The 26,159-nt window shown below is 46.8% G+C and overlaps 1 protein-coding gene and 1 pseudogene across 1 annotated transcript in view; one reads left to right on the top strand and one right to left on the bottom strand.

The window, feature by feature from the left end:
- Nucleotides 1-26,159, top strand: part of LRGUK (leucine rich repeats and guanylate kinase domain containing) — a 99,775-nt gene that overhangs the window by 28,022 nt on the left and 45,594 nt on the right. Inside the window, exons 7-12 of the mRNA XM_053657098.1 lie at nt 1,913-2,056; nt 6,645-6,725; nt 8,661-8,747; nt 10,076-10,182; nt 15,274-15,393; nt 24,240-24,336. Of these exons, the coding sequence (XP_053513073.1) occupies nt 1,913-2,056; nt 6,645-6,725; nt 8,661-8,747; nt 10,076-10,182; nt 15,274-15,393; nt 24,240-24,336 (636 nt within the window). The remainder of the gene's footprint in view (nt 1-1,912; nt 2,057-6,644; nt 6,726-8,660; nt 8,748-10,075; nt 10,183-15,273; nt 15,394-24,239; nt 24,337-26,159) is intronic.
- Nucleotides 19,087-20,860, bottom strand: LOC119064248 (nocturnin-like; annotated as a pseudogene).

The raw sequence follows: 26,159 nt of genomic DNA, 5'->3' as shown, positions 1-26,159 counted from the left end.
CCCAGCACTTCCAAGTTCTTTGCAAAGAAGTATAGTGTATATAAATTAAATATGTGGGCATATCTTGAATAGGAGATTGAGGTCTCATTTCAATAAGTTAAATTAATATGAATATTATGTTAAGCTTAGTGTCATTTTTTTTCTTTCCCATTAAACTTTCTGGAACTTTTTTGAACTCTGAATTGAACAGTAGGACATTGGACTTAACTTAGGCAAATGAGGTCATGAGCATTTTCCTCCTTACAGAAATTTTCACATGCACATAAAAATAAAGAAACTGGTTTAATGAGCCCCCACGTACTATCAGCCAGCTTTATAGATCATCAACATTTTGTTAATATATTTTAAAGGGCTATAAATTAGGCCAGTGAACACAAGTCTTGCTCATTATTGAAGTTAACTCTTAAGAAAAATAGGATGAAAATGAGTTCTTGCTATTCAGTGTACCAGGAGAAAAGCTTATACAAGAAGAGAATACTGTGGTTAGATTTTTTTCAGTTCATAAGTGCTTATTAAAAGTTTTTAAAGTTTAAAGATGGGCGTAACTGCATTAGTTGAAACCTCAGAATTCTCATTAGTATGATTCTTGCCTTAAACTAAGTTCAATTTTACTGCCCCATATTCTTTTTTTAAAGTTTTATTCATATATTTTTAGAGAGAGGGGAAGAGAGAGGGAAACATCAATGTGTGGTTGCCTCTCTTGCGCCCCCTACTGGGGACCTGGCCTGCAACCCAGTCATGTGCCCTGGACTGGAAATCGAAGGGGCAACCCCTTTGGTTCGCAGGCTGGTGCTCAATCCTCTGAGCCACACTAACCAGGGCACTGCTGCATCTTCTTATACCTCAAGGTTAAGGAACCCAAGGAGTTATGAGCATGTTGGAAAATGTACAAGACAAATGCAAATTGTCATTATCACCATTATTTGTCCTTATGGGCACTGGGGGTTGGGAAAGAGGACAACATTTGATTCTTGAATCTTTCTTTGTTTTATGCTCACTGTCTGAGAAGATGTTCATGCATGATTTATTGAAGAACTTAGGTTAGTGGTGTGGAGAAATTTTATTAGCTAACCATTTTGTTAGCTAGCAGTTCTACAATCTGAGCTGGGATCAGCTAGGTGGTTCTGCTGCTCTTGCCTCATTCAGCTGGCAGATCGGCTGGGTCTGGGCCCAGCAGGGATGCCGGGATGGCTGGGTTTTTCCTCTGTATTTAGTCTCAGGACCCCTCTCCATGAGACCACTCCATCTCCATGGGACCTCTCCACAAATTCTGTCCAGTAGAACAGGTAGCATTCTTCCACTGCCGCTCAGAGCTCCAGGACACCACGGGACGCTGCCAGGCCTTCTTAATTCTTCAATCTGGATCTGGCACACCTCTGCCATATTCCCTGGGTCAAGACCAGTCATAGGTCCAGCCCACCTTCCTGAGGTGGGAACTTCACAGGAACACGAATACCTGGGGGCTTGGATCACACCCCCGCAGCCCTGATTTTAGATTCAGAGAATGTTGCTGAGAACAAAGTGTATGTGGAAATTGCAGTATTCTGGTAGTTTGTTGTGACGCCGATGGATGAACCGCATTGATGTTTTCTGAAAGTGAACTCGGGGTTATGCTCTCATTAGGCTTTAGATTATACAATATTACCTAGCTCATGTCCTACTGATTTGAATGTCCCTCTAGCCTCAACTTTAGTGAATATATCACATTCTGAGTCTTCCAGCTGAAAAGTTGGGCCTCGCGTCTGTGCGTTTAGGGAAGTGAGTGATGGGAATGGGGGGGCGGTGACCAGAACGGCTTCCTGGCTTGGAGCGTTTCGGGCTCAAAGTCAGCTTTTGTTCAGAGTGAAAACTTGTCATTACTCCTTTTCCGGTGGAGCCCTTGAAGACACTGAGTGTCTCTGATCGATTTTAGAGCCATAACCAGATTGAGAAGATCACGGGTTTGGACGAACTGAAATTCCTCCGGATTGTGGACTTGTCCCACAACCAGATCAGCAGCCTCCGAGGCTTGGAGAACCACGACTTCCTGGAAGTGATCGACCTCGAGGACAACAAGGTAATGAGCGCACAGCACGTGCCTCTACGTGAGCAAGATGTGCTAGGACCCATCGTTAGTTGCCCGAGGGCTGTCCCATGAAATGCCAGCTTAGAAATATCATTCTGGAAACTCTGGAGCAGTAGTGGAAGAAGGCCTTAAAAAAAATACTTCTTAATTTTTGAAAATTTGATTGTTCCTAATTACATTGTTTGAAAGGTTGCCACTGCCAGGGGGGGCACATGATTTTCTGAAGTAAACACATTCGAGGGAAATTTTATGTAGAAAGAGAGCATTAGAAATGCCTGAAATGGCGAAGCAGAGAAATCGTGGATGTGAACTTGGCCTCAGGCCGGTGCGCCCGAGCTGACCACTGACAGAGGGGTCGGAAGCTGGTTCTTGTGTCCCGTGGGTAACAGCCCTGTGCACTCCAGTCTGTGTGGGTTGGGGATCGGACTTACTCAAATTTCTGTATCTGGCTTCATGCACAAATGACATAAATTGGCTCTCACTCTTAATTATGCTTTATTTTTAATAAAGTAGTCGTATGTCTAATCACAGTATATGAAGTTGGTACCTGTAGCTGATTTCTTATGCAGTAAGAGCCACAGTGAAATAGGATTTTACTCATATCGAGGACCTTGTCATGTGTTTAGAAAAGATTTCAGAAGGAAATCGAATGTTTATTTCCTGTTGAAAAGTGCAAAGCGCGGCTGACCCTGCGGGGTCACGGGCCCTACTTGGGGCGGAGGCGCCTCTGCGTTCAGCCGCAATGACACGGAGCTTCCAGCCTCCGTTACGTGTGTAAGAATCAAGGCAAGGCCGTCTTTAGGTCTGAGGGGAAGTGGATATTTAATTACACAGACCTGTTCACCTTCACTCTCGCTGGATTTGTGTACTAGATTGCTCTACCCACTCCTGAAGTTAGTTCTGATGGACGACGTCTGTCCACTGTGCCGCATGTCTCATGAAGTCGGCACAGTCTCCCTTCCATATGGTGCCAGTGTCTTTTTCATGGACGTGCCCTTGACGTGATTCTCACATCAGGGGGTGGGAGGAACAGACCTTACCCTAGTAATGGAAATACTAACACTGACAATTGTGTCATAGAATCACTGTGCCAGTCATTGAATACTTGCATACAAAGCACTGTTCTAAGCACTTTGCATAGATCTCCCTTAATCCTTCTTCTAGAACTCTTATTATTATTGCTATGTTATGGAAGAAACTGGGGCGTCAAGAGGTTACGTAGCTTGTCCGAAGTTATTTATCCAGCAAATAGCAGAGCCAGGATGCAGACAGACTGGTCGGCCTGTGGGGTCAGCGTCCCAACCCTACAGGTGGACGCAGTGAGTGAGGCGCTAACGGCCCCTCCTTTCAGAAAAGGGTAAATGCCTTCAAAGAGCGTTTTCTGATGAAAGTATGATAGAAAACATAAATGTGAATGCAATTTTAAGTTTTCTAGTAGCCACAGTAAAGGCACAGGTGAAATTCATCTTAAAATATTACCATTTCAACATATAATCTACATGCAGAGTTATTGATAGGACAGCTCCTACTCTGCTGCTTCTCACTAAGACTCTGCCGTCTGGTGTGTGTTTTACACCACAGTGCATCTCGAGTCATCCTAGCTGTGTTCCAGGGCTAAGTTGCCGCCTGTGGCTAGTTAACTACCACACTGGTTAGCGCTGATCTAGAAGGACCTCATAAATAATATGTTGTTCTCTTCCATTTCAAGAGACTTTTCAAATTACATTTGAAACAGTTTAAGGAAAAGAGCGAGTGAAGAGAGGAGTGTATAGTTTTCCGATATTAAAGAGACACCACTTAAAAAAAAGTGGCCACATTTCCCAGAGGTGGGGAGCCTTTGGCGATCACTTGCATCTGTAACAATAACACAGTTCTCTGGCTCCCCGGGGGGGCAGGGTGGGGAGCAACCAGCAGCCCTGTGAAATATTCTCGGAGCCTCCGAACATTCCCCCAGAGATCTCTCCAGGACTGCTGAGAGTGCTGTGCATCGGGGATGGAAAATGTATCATTTAAAAGAAGCATAACATAGCCGTTGCTTCTCAGATGATTAATCCGGTGCTAGGAATATAGTTTCACTGGTAGCACTTTCATCAGTGTTATTTACTTGGTTTTAGCTGTTGAGACATTGTCTTACTCATGGGATCATTTAGATATCTTTTAAATTCCTTAGCAAATGCCTCTCACCCACTCACGATTTGGGGGCCTTTGTCACTGTCTACTCTATAGTCCCTGTTCAATTAGATGTCACATCTAGCCCTGGAAATGTATCCCTAAAATGTTACTTAGAGAATGCCCCTTTACTTTTCTGAGACTTAGTGTCATTGTTTCTCAATCGTCTGTCTGTCTCTATCGATCTATCTTTAAAAAAGCTTTACTAGGCCACATTACGCCTGGATGTAAGGCTTGGCAAGCATGGCCTAGGAGGAAATGGCAAAAACAGAGTCATCTGGACGAGTCTGCCTGGGAAATCCAGGTTGACAGGCCTCTGGATGTGGAAAGTAACCACCAGGCAGAGGAAGTTCGAGAAGGGGGGCAGAACAGGATCTGGGGACCTGCCGATGTGACAGCCGTAGCAGCAGGTGGCTGAAGTTCCTTTCCGAATATAAGCTTGTGGGCAGTATTTCACTCTCGGTCCTTTGGGGTGTAGAGTCCCCACACCGTGTGTAATCGTCTGGGATGCACACAGCCTTGGGTCTTGGCATTGGAGGAGAGGAGGAGCCAGGGAGGGTGGGTCCACCGGGGGTGAGGTCTCAGGAGTGGGTGGGTGAGTGCCTGCAGGACGGCCAGTGCCTGGTGCGCGCTGTCCTTCCCCAGCCGTGGGAACCGGGGCCGGGCAGCTGCACACACGCTCCCCTCTGCCCTCAGCAGCCCCATCCTACCTTTGGAAGGCCTGGGAGGGAAACTGGGCTCCTCTCCTTTGACTCTCGAAGACCAGAGGTCCCAGCTGACATCTTAGTGGTAACGCAGCTGTGTGCAGTCTGTGATATTTGAAGGTCCTCCTGTGTCGGTCACTGTGCATGTCATCATCTTCTCAATCTGGTGCATGGTGGTCCTGTTCTGGGACTGCGCCGTGACTCAGTTAATCACAATTGATGGCGCTTTCAGGAACTCGGACTGTTTTTAACTTTGACTGAGGACAGGAGACAGAGCATTCTTGTATCTAATTTCTGCCTGACGATCTCTTCAGTCTAAACCTCCTGAAGGGGGACAGCTGGTTCATCGCCTATGCATTTCCAACACAGATCACCCTTGAGAAAGAGTGTCCACTGTCACCAGTGATGTCAGTGAGTGCCCAGGGCCAGGACTTGTGGGTGAGACCAGGTGACCGTGGGGAACATGTCCTAACCTTTGTGTTTGGTCCAAGTACAAGCGTCGTTTACTGCAGGGAAACCAGCCCCTTATTGACCGGGCCAGTGTGAGCCACATCGACCTGCCTGCCCTCCTGAGTCACACAGCATGGAAGCCGGGCCTCCTCTCCGGTGGGGGACCCGCAGGGCGGTCTGCAGGGGGCTGGTCATCTCAGGGCACAAGTCGTGTGTAATGGCGCAAAGCCGCTGTCACCAGGCTCACAAGGGCAGGCTACAGACTGTAGCTCCGAACTCACCTTTCTCATTGCACCTGTGAAAGTGGCAGCCTGGAACATGGCGCGAGTGGTCTTGCCTCGATTTAGCTTGGGGAAGGGTTGCATTTTGGCTGCGTTTTGCGGTTGGCTAACTCAGGAATTGTCGGCGACTGTGCCGTTGGAGCGCTTTGACAGTGCATGCAGAAATGACCTGGGCAGAAGTAGAAACGAAAAGTGAGGATTCATTTTTTGCAGAAGTTCAATATCTACATTTGAAATAAAATCATAATTATGTGAATCATTGGAAACTTACGTAAAAGTGTCTGTCTCTCGTTGAGTAAAAAATTGAGGCACGCTATAACCCAAGCTCTATCCTTGGTCAAATTAAGGCCCCTTTTTCCTGACTTCTAACAGTTGTGAAACCTAACCTGCACAGAGGGGAGAGAATAAAACATAACTGCACGATTGACAAAAGATGTGAGCGTGAACACACGTGGAACACCCATGTTGGGACAGGTGTCATACAATTTCTACTTTCATCTTTCCTTAAAATAATTACCTCTTATTTAAAAAAAAAAAAAAAGATAGGGCCACATACTCACATGCAGTAAAGAAGGCTTCACGGGTCACAGCTCACCAGGCGACCAGGGGCGGGAACTGGCGGTTTGGAAAGGGTGGGGGGGTGAGAGGAGGAAGAGGTGGCCTGCGACAGCTTTCTTCGTGCTTTGTCTCTGCTTCTTTGTGCTTTTATTTCTGCCTTTGAATAAGCACGGCTGAGAAGAAGAACACCTCATGGCCCTCTGGCTGGAGAGGAAAATGGGGCTGTGTGTTTGCGTGCACTAACTTCCTGGTTCTACAAAACTCTGGAATTCTCGAGAAAAAGTTGGATATTCAGCGAAGCAATTAAAAAAAAATCAGTCGAATTTAAAAGATCCAAAGTATCCCCTCTCACATCAGGCGTCCTGTTATCTTTGTGTGTTCAGTCTATGGCTAATGTGCGTTTCTTCAATTCAACAGATCGCCGAGCTGAGCGAAATAGAGCACATTGAACATCTAGCTCTCCTTCGAGTCCTCAATCTTCTAAGGAACCCAATTCAGGTACCAGACCATGTATATCGGGGACGGGAAGGAGGGCTTTCTGGGAACGCTTCCTCAAGAAGTACTTTCGATAAAGGACATCAGGCCTGTGAATGCTCTCAATCTCTCGGGAGGCATTTGGAAGGGTTAGGCCAGGTAGCGCCCCACGCACCTGGTGAAAGTGAGGCCTGAGATTCTGTTCTGCGTGGCCCTTTGTGAGTCATCCAGCAGGGAATAAAGGCAGCGGGAGGGAGCTCCAGAGGGTGGACGTGTGGGGCCGGAGGTGTGGACAGAATAGGGTTCCTGTCTCGCAGCAGGAAGGAAAATCTGAGATTAGACACCGAACGAAATTGCCTGCATGTAGCTGTGAAATCGGCATTGTTGTTAAATGATCATGGGAAAAAATGTATTTCCCGTGGATGCTTTGCACCTGGGATTCGGAGACCCACGGGGGTGTCTGAGTCCCTGTCTTCTCGTCCACGGACGGATCCTTTCTCCTGGCCACCGCCCCTCCCTCTTTGCTCCTTGGTCCTTCATTCTGCTTTTCTGCCCGTGCCCTTCACTCGTCTCTCTGTAGACCCCTGAATTTGTATGTGTCTCTGAGTACCTTTGTTTTGGTGCGTATCTTCATTAAATGTGTCTGGACAGGCAAAACAAATCAAATGGAGTTAAAAGTGAAAAATAAGATTTAAAAATAAAGGCCATCTGTGGGGTAGGAATAGCGGCAGGCAGTGTGAGATAAGTGCTGGGAGAGAAAACTGCAGGGATTCACGTGGCTACGTCCCGGCTTCGGGTCCGAGAGGAGCGCGTATTTAACACACATTCTCATTGGTGAAACGCATCGATCACCGTTACCTTTCCCTTCGAAGAGCCGTGGCTTCAGGATACAAAAGCTTTCACTGTCTTTAAAAGGCAGATAACCTTAACTCAGCAGAGGGTAGGGAGTGGGGAGGAATTCACTCCCTGTGCGAATATCTTTTTATTATTGTGAAACAAAATCATAGTAAATGCTACAAATTAATGCAAAATGAAACAGAGTCACAAATAACTGATAATAAATAGTTTCATTATTTGCAGTAATGAAGCTCTTTGGAGTTAGGACAGTGATTTTCATAGATTTTTTTTAATCCAGATTTTCAACTGGTGCGAGAATTTTTAAAACATGCAGTGCCTGACCGTCTAGTCGGGGGCACTGACCTTCTCTCTCTTAGATGGTCAAGTTAAAAAAACAACAACCACCAACACAACAACAGACAGTGAGTGTGAATGCCATGTCTTGAGCCACGAATATATAGGTCATATAATAGAGTTGCACCTGATTCGTCATGGTCACACCTCATAATAAGTTTGCATCTGATTGATTAATTCTTGATACCAGAAATCCTTATATATACACGTATAAGATAGGCACCCTACTTTTTAAAATGTCACTTTGGAGCAAAAAGGGTAGGTAATTACTATTGTGATTTTTTTTATAAATCAAAATAATACCAATTTTGTAAATTAGATTGGCAAAGAACATACCTTTTGGTGTGCCGCAGAGTTTCGGCGATCAGTTTATGCATGCTGTGACAGGGTTTATTTAAGTCACTGGCCATGAAACCTTACATTCAGTGCTTCACCTCTCTGGGGCTCACTTAGCTGGTTTTCTCTCTAGAAATGAAGGTCATCATACGTGCCCCGCTTACCTCTCGGGGAGATGAACAAGATCACACACTTGAAAAGCTCTATGAGTTGCAAAAGGCACCGTGTGCATTTGACTTGTTACAATAAGGGGGCTGGTCAGTGTGAAAACGCAGAGACGGATGAGTGTGTGTGTGTGTGTGTGTGTGTGTGTGTGTGTGTGTGTGACGGGGGGTGTGGGTGATACACCAGTGCCCGTGAAAGGAGGATGTTGGTGCTTGTTCATCTGAGGAAATGAAGGCAATTGAGTAGTCCTCTTGTTATTTTAAATAGGAAAAACCCGAATATTGGTTCTTCGTCATTTTTATGCTACCACGACTAACAGAACTCGATGAGAAGAAGATTAAAGTGGAAGAAAAGGTGTGTAATCATGTTACTGCCCCTGTTTCTGAGTCAACAAGCTGAAGCGCTCGCGCTGCCTGCTGCAGGACCGACACGTATGGATTCTTAATCCACACGTGATTCACGTGTTCCAAATGAATCATTCGTCTAGGGAGTGTGTCCTTGTCCCGGGATCGGTCTGTGGGGGCCCCTGCAAAGCCGAACCTCCTCCCCAGGTCGGCAGCGGCATGCGGTTTGTGCAGGTGCAGTCCAGTAGACTGTTAACACAGATGGCTGTTGCACTCGGAGGGTGCGCCATCCTGCGTGTGGCTCTTCATAATGAAATGTATTCCAATGCCATCCTGCCGTGCAGTCAGAAGGTGCCCAAGTGAATCCCTGCTCTGCCATTTCAAACCTTTAATTCTGCTCTTTAAGGTAATAATTCCCCGGGATTCACAGAGTGACTGAAGCCAGTCACTTTCATCCCCCAGAGTGGCTGAAGGCGAGCACCTGCCTCCCCACCACACCTGCACTGGCTGCCTTGTCTTGCCTCAGCGACCGGAGGCAGCTGACGTCTCCACTAATGAGGGGTTTCTCACACTGGATGCAAATTCGGGGTGGGAATGAAAACAGGTGTAAATATGTAGAGAGGCAGATATTCCATTTCATAAAAGCCTTTCTGAAATCTCGGTTAGAAGTGGTTAGAAATGGGAGTCTGTTGTTATTCTTACACTCAAAGGCGCTTACTAGATTTCTCTTTGCCTTGAATGTTTTGTACAGGGAATGAACTTCAAAGGTGTGAATTAGGCAAGGCGCGGCAGACAGGGTCACGTGTTTCCAGGGATGACCAAAACAAGAGCATAGGGAGCTGTGCCTCAGGAGGAGAAGGTCCTCATCTCTGAACAGAGAGAGTTAGGCCAAAAGCAGGGAGGTTTTGGTAGCGTTGGAGATAATAGTGCTGGTCGAGATGGCATGAGAAAGAAGTTCCGCGGCATCAACTGCCTGGAATCCGGAACACTGTATTTTATTTGTTTTCATACTAAAAGTTGGGGTATTTACTGTTTCAAAAGTGATCTTGGATTTTAGAGGTTTTGTTTTTGGTTTTGCTTTTTCCTTCCTAAACGAGGGACTGAATAAGTAGAGGGCCAAGGGACTCCAGCTCAGTATTTTAAAGTCGTGAGCGTCGTCTGGGTTTTAGGAAAGTTAGAGTAGACATGAAGGCTGAGCACAAAGATTCACGAGCACGTGTCAAATTATTTTGTCTACCCGGTTGCATGTCTAGACTGTTTCATCAAAGAAAATCTAGGCCTCGTGTGCTTTTTAGAAATGAAATGTGTTTCCCTTTTGCATTTCAAATTCTGGAAAAGGTTGCAGCCATGAATAAGTACAACCCTCCCCCGGAAGTGGTCGCGACCCAAGATCACCTGATCCACGTCGTCCACAGCATGATGCAGCCGCAGAGGATCTTTGACAGGTATTCATCCATCTGGGGTCCCCGGGACAGAGCTCAGGGCGGCGGGCACGGGGCAACCTCATCATCTTCCATAGCCTTCCAGTTTGTGACCCGTTCCTTTCTTACCTCGTCCAAGGGAAGGGGCCAGGTCTTTTTTGGATAGTCTGTGTGGTGGTCTCAGTTACAGCGTGTTGCGGCCTCAGTTACGGCGTGTGGGGCCGTAGGCATGTTATTGCATGCTTGAACTTGGGCTCTCAGTGTTTTCCCAAGTGCAGTGATGAGTGGGCGTATCTTCCCTCTTTCGTCTGGCCTCTGATTGGTGGCTAGCCTGTGACATAGGACAGTGAAATAATAATGATTAAAAAGAGTTGGTCAGTTTTTTTATTTATTTTTAGAGAGAGGGGAATGTTAGGAGAAAGAGTGGGAGAGAAACATCAATGTGTGAGAGATGCATCAATCAATTTGCCTCTCACCCCCCCACCCCACCCCGCCCCCCCAGTGCAGCCCAGGCATGTGCCCTGACCCGGAATGAAACTGGTGACCCTTGGGTTCATGGGATGATGCCCAACCCACTGAGCCGCATCAGCCAGGGCAGAGTTTGTTAGTTTCTTTCTTTCTTTTTTTTTTTTTTTTTGGCTGTAGGATAGGACGACAGATGATTGTGATCATTTCTGTCCATTGTAAATCCTTCCTTAGCTGTGAGTGAAGGCTAGGTAGCCCTGCTGGAGACCGTCCCATGAATGCGGATTATCAGAGCCCCTGGAAGGAAGCCCAGCCGGCCCAAGGGGAAAATGAAAGACTTTTTTAGTGACGGCACTCGGAGCGCTCGCTCAGCTTGGCTGAACACATGAATAGTCTCTCACCTCTGAGTTCGGAGATGGATTTACCACAGGTTCTCCTTTTCTTTTTAAACAATCTGTCGGAGCAGATGGCCATTTATGCTATAAGTGCAGTGCAGAAATTCTATCAATACCCAAAGGCATTTTAAAAATACTTGTAAGATCTCTTGGTTATAAATGGCTTCTCTTTTTCGTGTGATATTGGCTCCTGTACATCACGTGGTTGGTTTCCCACAGGGAGCAAAATGTTTTATTTTGCATCCAGGACATGATTTTTTACATGTAATTTAATAATACAGACAGCGACAGTTTTATATATTTATGGTAGCCCTCTAGGTGAAATGATTTATCATTTATTTGCATATATCTGGGAAAGCACATTTCATTTTTATTTTTTTTAAAAAAGAGCATTTATGTCCTCATTGTATTTCTTTTCCAGTTTATGAAGATTGCTAGTTGTTTCACGCTTTAGGGTACATTCGTATAAAAATATGTATCAAAGGAATTTACAGCAGTGTCTGATGAACACATATTTCAGGATCATTTCTGGCTGTTGAGCCGCCAAATATAAGAACAAATGGCCAGGCAGCCCCGGATGCTCCCGACAGAGCGTTGTTCGTTGGGAAGAAGTCGTGGGTGCAGGAGCAGCCCTGTCATTGCCTGTTCCACTCTGGCCAACTCACTGCTCTCTGGCAGCCCCAAGAGACGAACCCCGACCTTGACCTTGGTACATTGATGCTACATTTTGGGGGAATCACTGTTCCCTCTCCTGCTGTGATTGGGGTGAGGATACAATATTAAAATGACCCAGGTACTGGTTGGGTAGCTCAGTTGCTTAGAGTGGCATCCTGACATGCCAAGGTTGCGGGTTAAACTCCAGTCGGGGCACGCACAAAAATCAACCCAATGAATGCATGAATCAGTGGAACAACAAATCGATGTTTCTCTCTCTCTCTCCCTCCTTTCCTCTCTCTCTCTCTCTCTCTCAAAATCAATTTTTTAAAATGATCGAGCAGAAGCTTGGCCCTGGCCTGGTGGTCATGGACAGCCTTTTGCTCTCTGGAATGACACGGTTCTAAAGGCTCATTTTCTGCAAGGCCTGTTCGAACTTTGGAATTACCCACTTCTCCAAGGTGCCCTGGATTGTTTTAGTGCGAAATGGTATTTTCCAATCACAATCCGAGCACTAGAGGTGGTCATTACTCTCGGGTCGGTTGTCCTTTGCAGGCCTTGTCATGGGCAGAACTAGGAATACGGCTACTTATTTCCTTCCCTCCTCCCCTCTTTCCTTTCTTCCTGTCATACACGTATTCATCTCTCAGTCCTGTTTGTACCCGTCTGTTAGTATCTACATCATCTAATCTGTTTATCTAATCTATATCTAGGGGATCTCTGATTCAGTCTACACAGAGGTGATAAAATACCTCCTCGGTTCATACTGATGCTTGCACTTCCATTTCGAGACTACAGTTGAGCTTTCACTTCACCCCCTCTCCATTACAAGTATATCTCCTTCTCTCCCACACCAAGGACACAGAGGAAGGAAGTAGAATATCTCGTAATTACTCTTGTTTTAAAAGCCCACATTATACCCCAACAGCCTCAGAATACCAGTACCAACATCACCACCATCGCTGAAAGCTCTGGGAACATATTTTGCCTGTGCTCTTCCCGTTAAACCCTGCCCCCCACACCATTTTCATTATGGTAAAATATATATATATATATATTTATTTATTTCCTGTTTTAACTATCTTAAAGTATACAGTTTGGTGACACTGATTATATTCACAATGTTGCACAGCCATCGTCACCACCTATTTCCGAAACCGCGGCACCAAACAGAGACTCGGCAACAACCGCCCAAGCTCCCTGCTGCCCCCTGGCTGCGGGAGCTTCTCATCTACTTCCTGTCTCTGTGAATCTGCCTATTGTGTATCTGCTATGTAAGTGTCAATCACCCTGTCTTAAAAGTAGTTTACTGTACTTATATTGTCAGAACACACACCCATCACATGCCGCACACTGTCCTTTGCTGTCATTCAGTCTTGGTTCTGTGGGTGACTGCGAATTTATCGCTCACTTCCAGCCCCTATATTGATGTCTCTTGCGTCATTCTGGTCGTAGGGAGCTTGTTCTCTAGTAGATTCTGTAGGAAGGTCTATGGGATCAGTATCCCTTGCTGATAATATTCTCTGCCTTTTACTTTGAAAGTAATTTTTGCTGTAGTATAGGAAGAAGTCCACGGCTCACACTTTTTTCCTTGAATATACTAAAGATGTGACTTCGTTTGTTTAGTGCAAAACATTGCTGTCAAGAATCTGGTGATAATTTGATTTTCTTTCTCTTATAAGTCACGTGTATTCTTTTTTTCTAGCTGAACATTTTTTTTCTCTTTTAAGTCCAGTGATGTCACTAGACTGTGTCTTAGTATTTGTCATTCTGGGCTGATACAGGCAGCTGTATCTCTGCGTGTGCTTTCACAATATACAGCTATGTTGTTTTTTTTTTAGTTCAGGCAAGTTTTCTTCAATTACAGACTTTCATATTGATTCTGTTCCTTTGCTTTGGTTTTCTTCTTCAGAAAGCTCTCGTGTGCCTATTTTCAGTATTTGTCAGTTTCCCTCAAATTTTTCTTTTCTTTAATCACTAAAGAATTATTTTGAGAAAATTTTAGATTCACGTGCAGTTGGAAGAACACAGAGAAGTTCTGCGTATCTCTCCCGGTTTTCCCCAGTGGTAACGTCTTGAGTAGCAGCAGTAGAACATCAGCCCCGGAGAGCCGACGTTGGTGCGCCCACCCCCGCACCGGAATCCAGCACTCGAACTCGGGTGCATTGAGTCCCGTGCAGTTTTATCACTCGTGTAGATTCGTATGAGCAGCACTACAGTCGAGTGCAGAAGGGTTTTATCACAAAGATCCTTGTGCTTCCCTTTCATAGCCACAGCCATCCGTCTCTCGCCTTCCCTAACCCCTGGCAACCAAGCCTTTGCCCCATCGGTATTATGTGATTTCACGGATGTCGTGTAAGTGGAATGACATAGCATATAACCGTCGGGAGTGGTCTCTTTTCCCCTTAGCCTTGTTCCCTGGAGACCCATCCTAGCTGTGGATGTGTCTCTGGTTCATCTCCTTTGGTTGCCGAGCACCATTCCCTGGTGTGGATGCACCGCCGTGAGTTTGGCGATTCATCTAGGCCGATTCCAGTTTCCGGCTACCGCAAACACAGCGCTGAACCCCTGTGCGTGGGTTTCTGTACACGTACCGTCCCATCCTGCCCGCTTCCCAGGGGGCGCCCACTGGCTGTCCCCCTGTTCTCAGGTCTGGCAGATGCTGTCCCATTGCTTCCTCCTTCCCCTCCCACACGGATCTGTGGTTCACGGAGATACCGCGTCACCTGGGTTGTTACACATGTGTTCCATGGGCTTTTGTTCTCGAGTTTCTCTGTTTGTATGTGGGTGTTCAGAGAGAGTGAGCAATTATTCTGCCACCACCCCATTCCTGCTGGAGTTCACACCTCAGCCGTGTGTTTATTTAAAACATTGTACTTGTTCTGTGATAGCGTCACGAGTGGAATCCAACACTGGAGCTCTGCATGTTGCAGGAGATTTTAGTAACAAACTCACTCTTTCGTCCGGACTTTCAGCCCCAGAAGTTATGCCTAGGTTTACACATCAGCACTTATTTATTAGCTGTTATTCCGAGCAAGTCAATCGACCTCTTGGTATTTCAGTTTTCACGTGTTAAACAGAGATAATGATGGAAATACCTTCACTAGCTTCCAGTGATAACTAAATGGGGTAATACTTGTAAACTCCTAGCATAGTGCCTGGAGCACAGTAATTGCTCAGGTAAATTTTAGTTATTCCCACTTCTTTGCACATCCGTGTTTTAATTTAATAGGTACGGATGTGAAAGTGTAACTCTCAGAGGGCAGTCTTGCTTCTTTCATTTTGAAATCCCTGGAAGGATACTTCAGCAACCAAGAATTAATATACCTTCCCATATATATTTTTTAAAAGCACTGTTCAGTTTAACTTACACAGATTGGGAGTTTCCATGGTACCCATGTGCTGAATGTCAGTTTTGGGATAGAATGGTGGTCAGCTTGCTTCTGGAAGCAAGACCAGCCCGCTGTTTGGTGTCGCCTGTAGCAAGGGCTCAACTGCTGAGCTAACTGTGACTGTGACGTGGCCTTGGAGTGCTGCACGCAGGGAGAAAGCCGCCCTTTGGGCAGAGCGGACCCACCCCTGACTCTGCCCTGTGTTACAGCACTCTGCCCAGCCTGGACGCCCCGTACCCCATGTTGGTGTTGTCTGGCCCTGAAGCCTGTGGGAAACGGGAGCTCGCCCACCGCCTCTGCAGACAGTTCAGCACTTACTTCAGATACGGGTAAGCTTGTGTGTGGTCTGGGGAGGCTGTAAAAGGTCGGCCGTTGCTGATTTGGGCTGTTAACTTGAAGCAAGTTCAAACATGGGCGTAGAAAGCGTATCCGCTTCTTTACCATTTACTGCACTGTGACGTACACTGTATTTTTTTTTATTTACTTTAGTCCTCCAAATGTTTAACTTTAATTCAGTGACAGTTGAAATCACCCTGCAAGGTTTGGAAATACGTGTGTTTTTAATTGAGCATGGTGGCGTAGGAATGCGGGCTCATCCTGTCGTGGTGTGCTACAACAGTGCGATCAGAATGTTGGGAGGTTCAGTGGGCGGATCTGTGTGTGGAGGGGGCGGGGCACGCTGCCTCTCCTCGGTCTCTGCGTCTCTGCGTCACTGCGTCACTGCGTCACTGGCCTCCCCCTCTGGGAGTATTCGGGAGGAAGGACGGAGGAGGGGCAGCAGAAGCCTTTCCTTCCCTCTGAGAGCAGAAGCCTGTCCCTTCCCTCAAGTTAGCACTCAATGCACCGTTAGATTTTTGGAACAAGCGTTTTGCCGTGTGACTCCCTATTACCTAGATTAAACAGAGGCCTATCGAAAAAACTGGAACCATCCTAAGGAAACCGCCAGCCGGACCTACAGTTTTAGGAAAAGTCTCTGAGAATCAGAAGGATCGCTGTGGTCTTTTAAATTCGTGCCCGTATTTATTTATTTGGCAAAGAAATTACTTTTAGATTAGTGGTGCTTGTCAGTGAGCTGAGGATGTGATTGCCAAGAAATATAGGACAGCAAGAAAAATAATGCAAATTATTTTCTAATATTGTCACAGGGAAGTTTCTCCCTTAAGCCACATGTGTTCAAACAATGTAAACACTATTTTAAACAGGGCAATTTATTTAGATATCTAAAATTGCATTCCTCATTTAAGCAACCTTAGGATATAAATACTGAAGAATAATTTACTCATTAATACATTGTCAGCAGCCTGAAGGTAAATAAATTAAAATTTATATTAGAGTAAAAACGTGTAACATGCCATTGTGTCATGTGAGAGCACTGAACCTGCTAAAAAGGGTAAGTGGGTGCAAAGAGTGGAGGGTCCACCTAGGGCAAAAGGGCCCTAGGACCCTGACTTTGTGCTGATATATAAGCCTAGGACCTTTTAGAAAACCAAGTGAAGGGAACCAAGGCCGCCTCTGATTAGAATCCTTCTCACTTTTGGGATACTGCTTATGCTGCAAATGTGCAGGGGCCCTGACCCTCCTATTCCTTGGCGTTACGCACGCCGGAAGCACGTTGGGTCTGATGTGCTCTTGGAGGTGTTTATCAGCTCATCACCAAGATTCCAAACCAGTCTGCCTTTCCATTCTCACCTGGACAGCCAAACCGCCCCCCACCATGGTTATTCATTTTCATTAAATCCTGTGTTTTCCCTATTAGAATGTTTATCCATCATGTTCTGGTGGACTTATTTAAGGTCTGTGTTCTCTGCTCATTGGTAAGCCCAGTGAGGACAGGGACGGATGTCAGCGTTGCTCACCGTTGAGTTCTCAGTGCTCCGCAGGTGGCCAGGCACCTCATATGTGCATGATGAATGTTTGTCAGTTGAAGGACTGGTGGGCTGAGTGGGTGAATGAATTAATGGTATTGTATACAGCATTTAGTGGGAAATGACTGTGATAAGCACAGGTGAACCCTAGCTGGTGTGGCTCAGTAGATTGAGTGCTGGCCTGCAAACCAAAGGGTCGCTGCTTCAATTCCCAGTCATGGCACATGCCTGGGTTGTGGACCAGGTCCTCAGTAGGGGGTGCACAAGAGGCAATGACACATTAATGTTTCTTTCCTTCTTTCTCCTTCCCTTCCACTCTCTCTAAAAAGAAAGAAATCTTAAAAAACAAACAAAACAAAGCATAGGTAATTTTCCCCAACCTCCAGTGGTGGATACATGGAAGGAGGGAAGGATTTATGCATTTGTTCATCCGTTCCTTGAATCAATACTCACTGAGTTCCTCCCGTGTGCTAGGCCCTGACAGTACACAGTGGGAACCAGATTGGTAAGGTCCTTTTCTTGGTGAAACGTATGATCTGGGAGGGGGCTCTGACCTGCAACAGCGTTATGGATGGTTTGTGTGGAGGCAGAGGATGGCAGGACGGGAGCCCAAAGGTGAGCTTCGAGTTGCTGCACCGTTACTGCTGCTTTTCTGCTCTGGGTGGAGTTAGCAGGCCTGCGCCTGGCTCAGAGCATCAGCCAGCTGTCCCCCGGCAGGCGTCCTTCGGGACAGAGATCCAGACCTGCTCAGTGCAGACTCACTCTAAAATTCCATCAAGGAATGAATGAAGCGTTGTATCACTGGATTAAAAAGGGGGCAATAGATGGCTAGTAATGTCATCCACTGAGGAAATAAGATAGCTACTATTACTATATGCAGCAACTTTCCAATTAAGACAAATAATAAATCCAGAGCACAGTCAGGGGCAGGTCACTGCTCTTCTTTAAATTTTATTTATTTTTTATTTTTTATTTTTTAAGTTAGCTTTAAAGGACCATTTATTAATCTTAAATATATATACAACTCATGGATTGAAATATTTATCAGTGTATTACCAATAAATAATCTATTGGTAATACACTGATAAATGTTTTGATAAATATTTTAGCAACGTACAAGGAGGGAATGTGTAGCCCTCCTCTGCTGGCTCCGCATGTGTTATCAGTGCATTCGATAAAATACATCTTTATCTATGAAAGAGATTTCCAGGTTATCTTTCTTTTTACATTCCTTCCAGATGCTTCTAACCGGGCCCCCGGCTGTCTCAGGAGCTCTCAGTGACAGCCTCACGAATGGGCTTTCTAGTTTCCCATCTCTGCAAAGAAGGTCCCACCAGCTTTCTTTGCCAGGGCCACATAGCAGTTCCCAAATGACCTACTGTGGAAAGCACACTCACATACCAATGATAACGATACTGAGTGACTTCAAAGGTAGACAGCCGCATTTCAGTGGAAAACTATAAAGGCACAACAGTGATGAAATACCAAAGTCTGGCTGGCCTTGGAGTCTCTTCAAGAAATACAATGAAGGGGAACATGGAGCCCCGCAAGAATTAGTCTCAGAACTTATCCAGACGACTTGTTATTTCCACTTAAGAAAACAAAATCCTGGAGCGTCCAGCCTAAATAGTGCCTTTGTGCACCTGCTATTTTGTTAGACCTCCAAATAACAACATCTTAAAGCCTTAAGTAAGTTACTATAAACTTACTGTATAACTTAAGGTTTGCATGGCTTTAGAATTGTTTACAATGCTGTAATTTATCAATTTTACACAGGGATATAAAAGATAACTATTGCCATGCATATCTTGTTGACATTTAAAACCACAAATAAGTAACATGAAATGCTATCTAGAGAAATTGCTGTTTTCCTGCATACCTGTTAATTATGGACTCGAGAAAGCGTTTTTATGTAGCATCATCAAACTGAATGCTTCAAAACAAGTACAGTTTAACGTCTTTAATTGATGTAAATGCAATGCTGAGGGAAAGAAATCAATGGGAAGCAACACTGGAGTGCGTATACCTTTTCCGCTGTAGGTTTTCATGGAAAGGGTTTGTGAATGAGTGGGCTTCCTTCCCAAGGGCCTGCTGGGAACATGGGAAGTGGAGGGAGAGAACCCGGGAATGCATCCTCAGGCATCCTCTTACCCTTTTTCACTTTCCGGAAACAGCCCTGCCCATGGCTCCGTGATTCAAAAGACACATAAGCATTTGTAAAAGTCCCATCAGGTTCCCATTAAAGCTGAAGTCACACACTAGAGGCAAGTGGCCTGAAGGGCAATGGAAGAGTGGTGTCCGGCTGGGCCCGGTCTGCTCTTCAGGGAGCGAGTCCGGAGCTCTGACCTCACACCCAGCGCGTGTTGGAGTTCGGGTGTATCCAGGGTGTACCCCACTCCCCGGAGGTCCTGATCTCCCGGGTTGTATATGCATGTTCCACCCACCCATCAGGGTTCCACAGCCTGTAGGCCCAGGTTGAGGCTGGAGGAGGCAACGTGTTTGTAGAACCTGCTCTGTTTTCTCTGCATTGAAGTCCCCGCAAACAATAGGGGGAATCTTGGCTGCTTGGGTGTGATGTGTGCAGGTTCTGGAAAAGCTCACCGGCGTAAGCGGATAAACCTGCTCCCAGTCGGTACGTGCGTTTAGGTGGGTGATGGCGATGCAGAGTCGTCGGCTGGATTCCTTGCACTCTAGCGTCTGTGCAGTGGCCACCTGATTGCTTTTCAATGTCGTGGCCTTCCGCCTAACATTGGCACCGTGGCCCAGCTTGAATCAGTCCCAGAGGAAAAACCAGGCACAGCCAGCCGGGCCATTGTTATGTTCTACATCCAGAAAAGGTGACCAGTGCTTGGGGGAAAAACAGGCCTTGGTAGCCCAGTCTGCCGAGGAGCGGTTGGAAGGGGTTCAAACAGTGGTCCACCTCCCAGAGGCACAGTCTGCCTGGCTGGTAGGCTAGGATTTCTTCTGGAAGGAGGCATCTTCTTTGCTCCCACTTGAGGAGTTGCCTCCACGGGGCATTGGGCAAAGCGTCTCTGCCTTCTCTGAGAGCGTGGGCGAGGATGCTCTACTGCATGGCCCTAACAGGGCGGGTGGCCACTGGGCCAATCTGTCCTTGGACCCACAAGATTCCTCTGGAACTGAGGAGGTCGAGTGCACGGGGCTGCCCCGCATTCCCCAGGGAGCCCTTTGGGATCAGTGGGCTCCAAATACTCTGGGTGCCGGGAGGCAGCCCCGCTGTTCAGTGTCTTGGTGAGAGTATAGTCGACTGGTATCATTTACCAGGGGAACACAGTGTCGCTCAGGGCAATGTCGCTCTGCCCAGGCCTCCTCAGGAGCCAGGGGTGTGGGTGGGGATGGGGGGCCGGCGGCTCTCACGGCTGCTGCGGGGCACAGCACGGCCAAGGCGGGCAGGCGGGGCAAGGCCTGTTTTATTCTTCATCCAAAATGGAGTTTGTTGACTTTTAATTAAAGGAAAAGCATGAATACAGTCTCATCATGGAGTATAAGCCTTTACAAAGGCACTTTCTCTGTCATTTGCTTAAGTCTTTTCCTCCGATTTTGTCCTGGTATTTGGTCTTCCTTTTTAAATTGCGCCAGATCACGACCAAAAACTCAGAGAGATTTTCATGTGCTAAGTTGCACATCCAGATATATAAATATTGGAAACATAATTGGTGCTATGTAACAAATAGAGTAGTTGAGAGACTATGCCCTAGGCTTGAATTTGCTGTTTGTTCCTGGTTTTAGAAGTAGGTTGGATGTTCTCTACATGTAGTATTAGGGGGCTGGAAATATGGATTTACTGCCCTCAGGGTCTCTCCACTCCCAACCCTAACGTTACCTCCCAGATCAGTGGCCCCGGGGGGAGTGCTGAATAGTGAGGGAAGCGCAAAACAGTACCAGCCTGCTCATCTTCTAGATTTAAGACCATTCAAGTGCTCTGAGTGGTCATGAAGGAGCAACCGTATTCTTCCTTAGGTCTCTATTTTAGAGCACTTCCGATGTTCATAACCTTTCACATGATGGCGACTGCTAAATACATTTTACTCTTAACACTGTAGTAGAGCAAAGTGAAAGACCACATCTGTTTAGCTAAAGGAGCTGGTATGAGCTCCCGCTACCAAATGCAGCCTAGTCCAAACTGTTCATACAGATGAGACTAACTAGAATGGTTCCCTTAGCCATTCGGTCCATGTCTACTGAGCATTATCCACAAGCCATATGCTGGCAGTGAAACTGTAAAACAATAGACGTGGGTCCCGTCCTCCCGGCTGCGTGCATCTGGTTGGTCCCTAGGTCAGTGCTGCCGGACCGGATACTAGTTTGAGGGGCACTGTGATGAGGGAAGTAAGTGCCTCTGAGACAGAAGTGAAAGAGGACGGGCGTGGGGCTCAAGTGGGGCTCGCATGCCCCAGAGAAGGAGCAGGCACGTTGGGGTAACTGAAGAGCACTCGGTAGACAGGCTAAACCTGAACTATGAAGAGACGACAGAAGATAGGGCGGCAAAGATAGGCAGCAGCCTGATCCTACAGGGTCTCTAAGCAGGGGAGTGTCGTGGTCACAGTGGCACTTTGGAAAGTGCACTCTGACGCATGCCGTTTGGGGGAGGGCCTGGGAGGGAAGGCTGGACACCGGGAGATTAGTTAGGATGCAGTGACAGGGGATGGTGGTGTGAGTTAGAAAGTGGCGTGAATTCCGTACTTAGTCACAGTGTGTGCTGGAATCTTCTGTGTTGCTGATGTCTTTGTGTCCAGCAAGTCAACCACACGCAATTCACACTGAACATTAGGCACAATGTAATTTGCCTGCCAAATCCCCAAGGAATACCTGGGCTTCTGTGGATACCCGTGGAAGGAGTTCACTTACTGACCATACGGCACGACATAACCTGCCTGAATTTAGAGGCGCTTAACGTGTAGCCAGGCCTCTGCCTAAATCTTTCCAACAAGCGATTTATTATTTCCTGAGGCAGTGTGGTCCAGGGTTGAGATTCTAATCCTCCATGCTCCTGAAGCCCACTGACATTTCCGCTTCCTCATCCACCTGCTAGCTCTTCTTGGATATTTTTTTCTTCCAAATACATGTCCTTCAGTATTTGAACATCACAGTATTTGGCCTGGCCTTCTGGATTCCCTTCCCGCCCGATCACCAATCATCTCCTCACAGGGACTTGCTTTGTTAGGATCCTGGATGACAGCTGGCCAATGGCTTGGTCTTTAGAATATGATTCAGCTTAGACTTTTAGGGCTGGCGGTACAGCCCGGGGTTAATCTCTAACTCAGCCACCAGGCAGTGTGGCTCCCATTGCAAACCATGATTTGACTCATCAAGCATGACTCAATGAGTAAATTAATTAGTAAATGATGAACCCATGGAAATTTGAGTTACAATTAAAATTGTATTTACAGAGGAGATGAAGGCTATCAAAGGTTATCGATAACCAAAGCAAATTTCTTTGTCTAAAATTTAGCGTTATTTTTTCCTAAATGTATTGAAACGCCACCTTCGCTGTGAAGGCGAAGTGTTCCTACTGGGGCAGCACACTTCACGGTGAGTGAAAGCGGGATGACAGATGCAAAGAACCTCAGGCCATCGCAGGTCTTTCTGGACAGCAGGTCCTGCAGCCGGCGCAGGCCCAGTTCTCTGCGTTCTCCGCATCGGTGAAGCCAGCTCTTCGCTGACCTGCCTGGGCGCCTCCAGCTGTGTCTCTGCCTGTCTTCCTTTTACAAATTCTGAAACAAGCCCTGCCGCTCCATTTCTTTACTGGGCGTGCAGCGTCCGCGCAGTGTGTGAAAGCTACACTGAGTGCGTGATGCAGAATCCCTGATTTATCCTTCCCAGCTGTCAAGGACGCCAATAGACGAGGGTCCCAGGTCCCTGCCAAGGTGTGTGAGGAAATGCCAGTGTGTTCAAACAAAGCAGGCATCACTGCGATTTATTCGACAGCCTCCTCTTCGTCAGTACTCTCTGTCCCGAGTACACAATTCAAAGGTGCTGATAAGAGTTTAACATTTGCTAATTTAGTTGATTGGAGTAGAAGATGCACAGTGGTATGAGTTATACAAATTCATCTTTGACTTTGCAGTGGAGGGGTTTGTGAGGTTGAGACTTAGTTTATCCCCTTAGTTTGGTATGAAAAGGAATTGACGTTGGAATCATCCCAGCCTTGCTACTCAGTCATGTCCCGTAATTGCTGCGTCTCAGTTTCATCATCTGTAAAACATAAACAATACTGTATTCTCATGTCCTATTTTAAAACAGCAGGTTAATCCAATAATCCACCTGCATTCCCAGAATTTATCATTGAGAAGTCAGAAGAGTCTGAGTCGGAAGTCCTAGGCTGGTTGGGGCCCCTGTGGTCAGTTCTGGCACGACACCGGCCTGCTCGGACCAGTCATTTTACGGTCGTCTGTGCAGGGGGTCACCGCAGCTGCTGCCCGAGTCATGCTATGTTTCTTCATTTGTGTTACAAATCCTTAGCGAGTGCCTACGCTGGGAATGCAGTGTGGCAAACAAGATGAATAGGAGAAAGCCCTCCCCTCACTATTCATACTCCCTGCTGGGGAGGACAGGAGAAAACCAGGTGCAGAGCTACGAGAAAGCAGTTTACTAAATCGAGAATAACTGGGGGCGTGGAGTGGTGTGGCGATGCTGTTTCAGACGGTGGTCCGGAAAGGCTCTATCAGCCTCGGCTCAGGAGTTCCCAGAGGAGGGTCCCACCCAGCGTTGACCAGTCCTGGCCACTCAGTGGGACGAGCTCACTGCTGCCCTAGAGCAGCAGAGGGCGAGGACCTGGGATGCCCTGGGCACGGGCACTGAGGCCCTGGGCATGCAAGGAAGAGGGGCACACTGTAGCAACAGGGGGTCGAGAAAGCGTCTCTGGAGGGTGGCACACGGGGTCCCGAAAGACCAGGGGGCTAGCCAGGGGGCGGGGTGGGAGAGGCACATGCAGGAAATACCCGTAGAACAGAGACAACATGAAAACACTTGGGTGGAAAAATGTAAGTGATAAATACTGTTATACTTCCCAAGGTGCTATTTTGTGATGGCAGAGGAGGCGGTTCAGAAGGTCATAAATAACAATGAGCAAAAATATGGGTATCGGTGTTGACAGCCCAGGCCTGGTACCAGCCCTGGAGGGCAGCAGCGGGGTCCAGCCCGGCATTTCAAAACCACACAGGCTTCACCGAGACGCGGCGACTTTAACGTTTATGATGTATGGCCCACTGTCAGCTTTTTCAAATACACTTTATCTGGACTCACTTCCACCTGAATTTTAAGTTACTGGATTATCAATTTTATCTTTTCAGGGCCTGCCACACGACGAGACCCCCTTACTTTGGAGAAGGGGACCGAGTCGATTACCATTTTATCTCGCAAGAAGTCTTTAGTGAAATGGTAAACATGGTAAGAACGCTCTCCTTTATTGCACAAGAACCACGTGTCCTCTGGGAGAAATATTAGGAAATAGGGATGATAAAGAGAATGACTAAATTTTGCGTGTGTTATGAGAGAGGTGTTCTTACCGGGTTGTCTTTCCTTAATCCACCTAATGCATCCTCGTTCCATGCTGCTTTACTCTCTGATCTTGGAGAAACTATTGTAAATTTTCAGGAAGACTGAATGAGTAGACATTGGAAGAGAACGGCAGGAGAAGCACTATGAAGAATCCTCGTGCCCTGTGTTGATCAGGTGCTCCTGTTGTTATGCAGATTTCAGTCCAGACAGACGCTTCTCACAGACCCGTGTGGTGCAGGGAGCTTGTGAACCGAGCATTCTGGGGGCTGGAGCTTTCTGTCCAGACACCCCTCCTTCCGATCACTATCCGTGGTGCTTCCTAATTGCCGTGCCCTTGAGCACCGTTTTGTCGTGGTGTGTTCCATTCAGTTGTCCGGTCCCCGACACGCACACAGCCTTAACCGTCCACTGTAGCGCCCCTGTTTGAGGGCCTCCGAGCCCTGGAGGCCAGGCCGCCCACCGGTGCACGCAGAAGCCCTGGCTGTTAGACAGGAGAAGATTCCCTCCTTCTCGGAGGTCCGTGTCTTCTCAACGTAAAGGCTTCTGCCCCGAGTTGGTCTGTTTCATGGGAGCCCTGGGCAACCTGACTTGATTTTTTCCCCTGAAATCCTGATAATCTCATTAGCAGTCATTCATGACACCATTGCTGTTGAGTTCATTCTCTCAAAGATAATTCACCTGTTCTTTCTCAGCCTTCCCCCGCAGAGAGACTCCTGAGGACCCTAATGTGTTTTATCTGTCAAAAGTACAAGCTAATGTCATTATGTCTCCACCCATGACTTCCTGTCTTCATTTTGTTTCTATCATCACTCTGTCCCTCCCCAGATGACTCCTGCACCACTGTGGGGGTTTTTCCTGAAACCTACCAAAGGACCAGATTGAGGGTGACTCTGTGTTTCTCCTTTTGAAAGATTGTAATCTGACCAGAGATGCTTGTGTAGCTGCATCTTCCCTCCCTCCTTCCTCCTTCCTTTTTGTGTCCCCACCCCCAATTAGTGAACCTGGTTTGTTCTTCAGTGCCTATAATATTGGGGCACTTAAGCACAGACTCCTCAGTTTCTATGAGCTTCAGTCTGACCAGCTTTATACATGTTTTCTGTTACGTTTGCAGAGAAGCCCACGTGAGAAAGGCTTACAATCCCTAGGCCATTTTCCCTCTGACCTTGTCAGTGGTACATCTTGGAAATTCTTTGTAATTTTCTCTCCTAGGGCTCTATTTTGACAGTTTAATGTATGAAGGGTACTCTGGGACTTCATATTTCTCAGAGCTTTAATAGAGATTTGAGGGGTTATCTTATTATTAGTGAGAAGCATTCTCTTAAGGCTGTTTGGGTTGAAAGACAACCAGCTCCCCAAATCAGTGCCGCTTGGTCTCGTTAGAGTCCGAGGTATCTTGCCTTGGTCCAGAGCTCCAGTTCTCAGCGCCCACGGGCTCCCCCGGTGTCCCACCCCCTGTCACATCAGTGGTCCAGTCCGCTTCAGTCCCTCGTTGAAGAGATCGCTGTACTCCCACACTATATTCAGTCTGAGTTTTATCCCCGCTACAGCAATCCTTATGCATTTGAGAATGATTCATTTTTACCTCTTCTGATAACCTATATCACTTCAGTGTGATGTTATGTCCTTTAACTTCAGTTTTGCTTCTGATGTCCTTTTCTTTCAAGTGGGCTTGAGACAGATTTATGAAGAGAGACAAAGCTGGAGACGGTAGA

The sequence above is a fragment of the Artibeus jamaicensis genome, unplaced genomic scaffold (assembly GCF_021234435.1).
Source record: "Artibeus jamaicensis isolate MK-2021 breed Jamaican fruit bat unplaced genomic scaffold, CSHL_Jam_final scaffold_3307, whole genome shotgun sequence".
In the NCBI taxonomy this organism is placed as follows: Eukaryota; Metazoa; Chordata; class Mammalia; order Chiroptera; family Phyllostomidae; genus Artibeus; species Artibeus jamaicensis.
The sequence above is the reverse complement of the archived record's forward strand: the minus strand, read 5'-3'. Positions and strand labels throughout refer to the sequence as shown.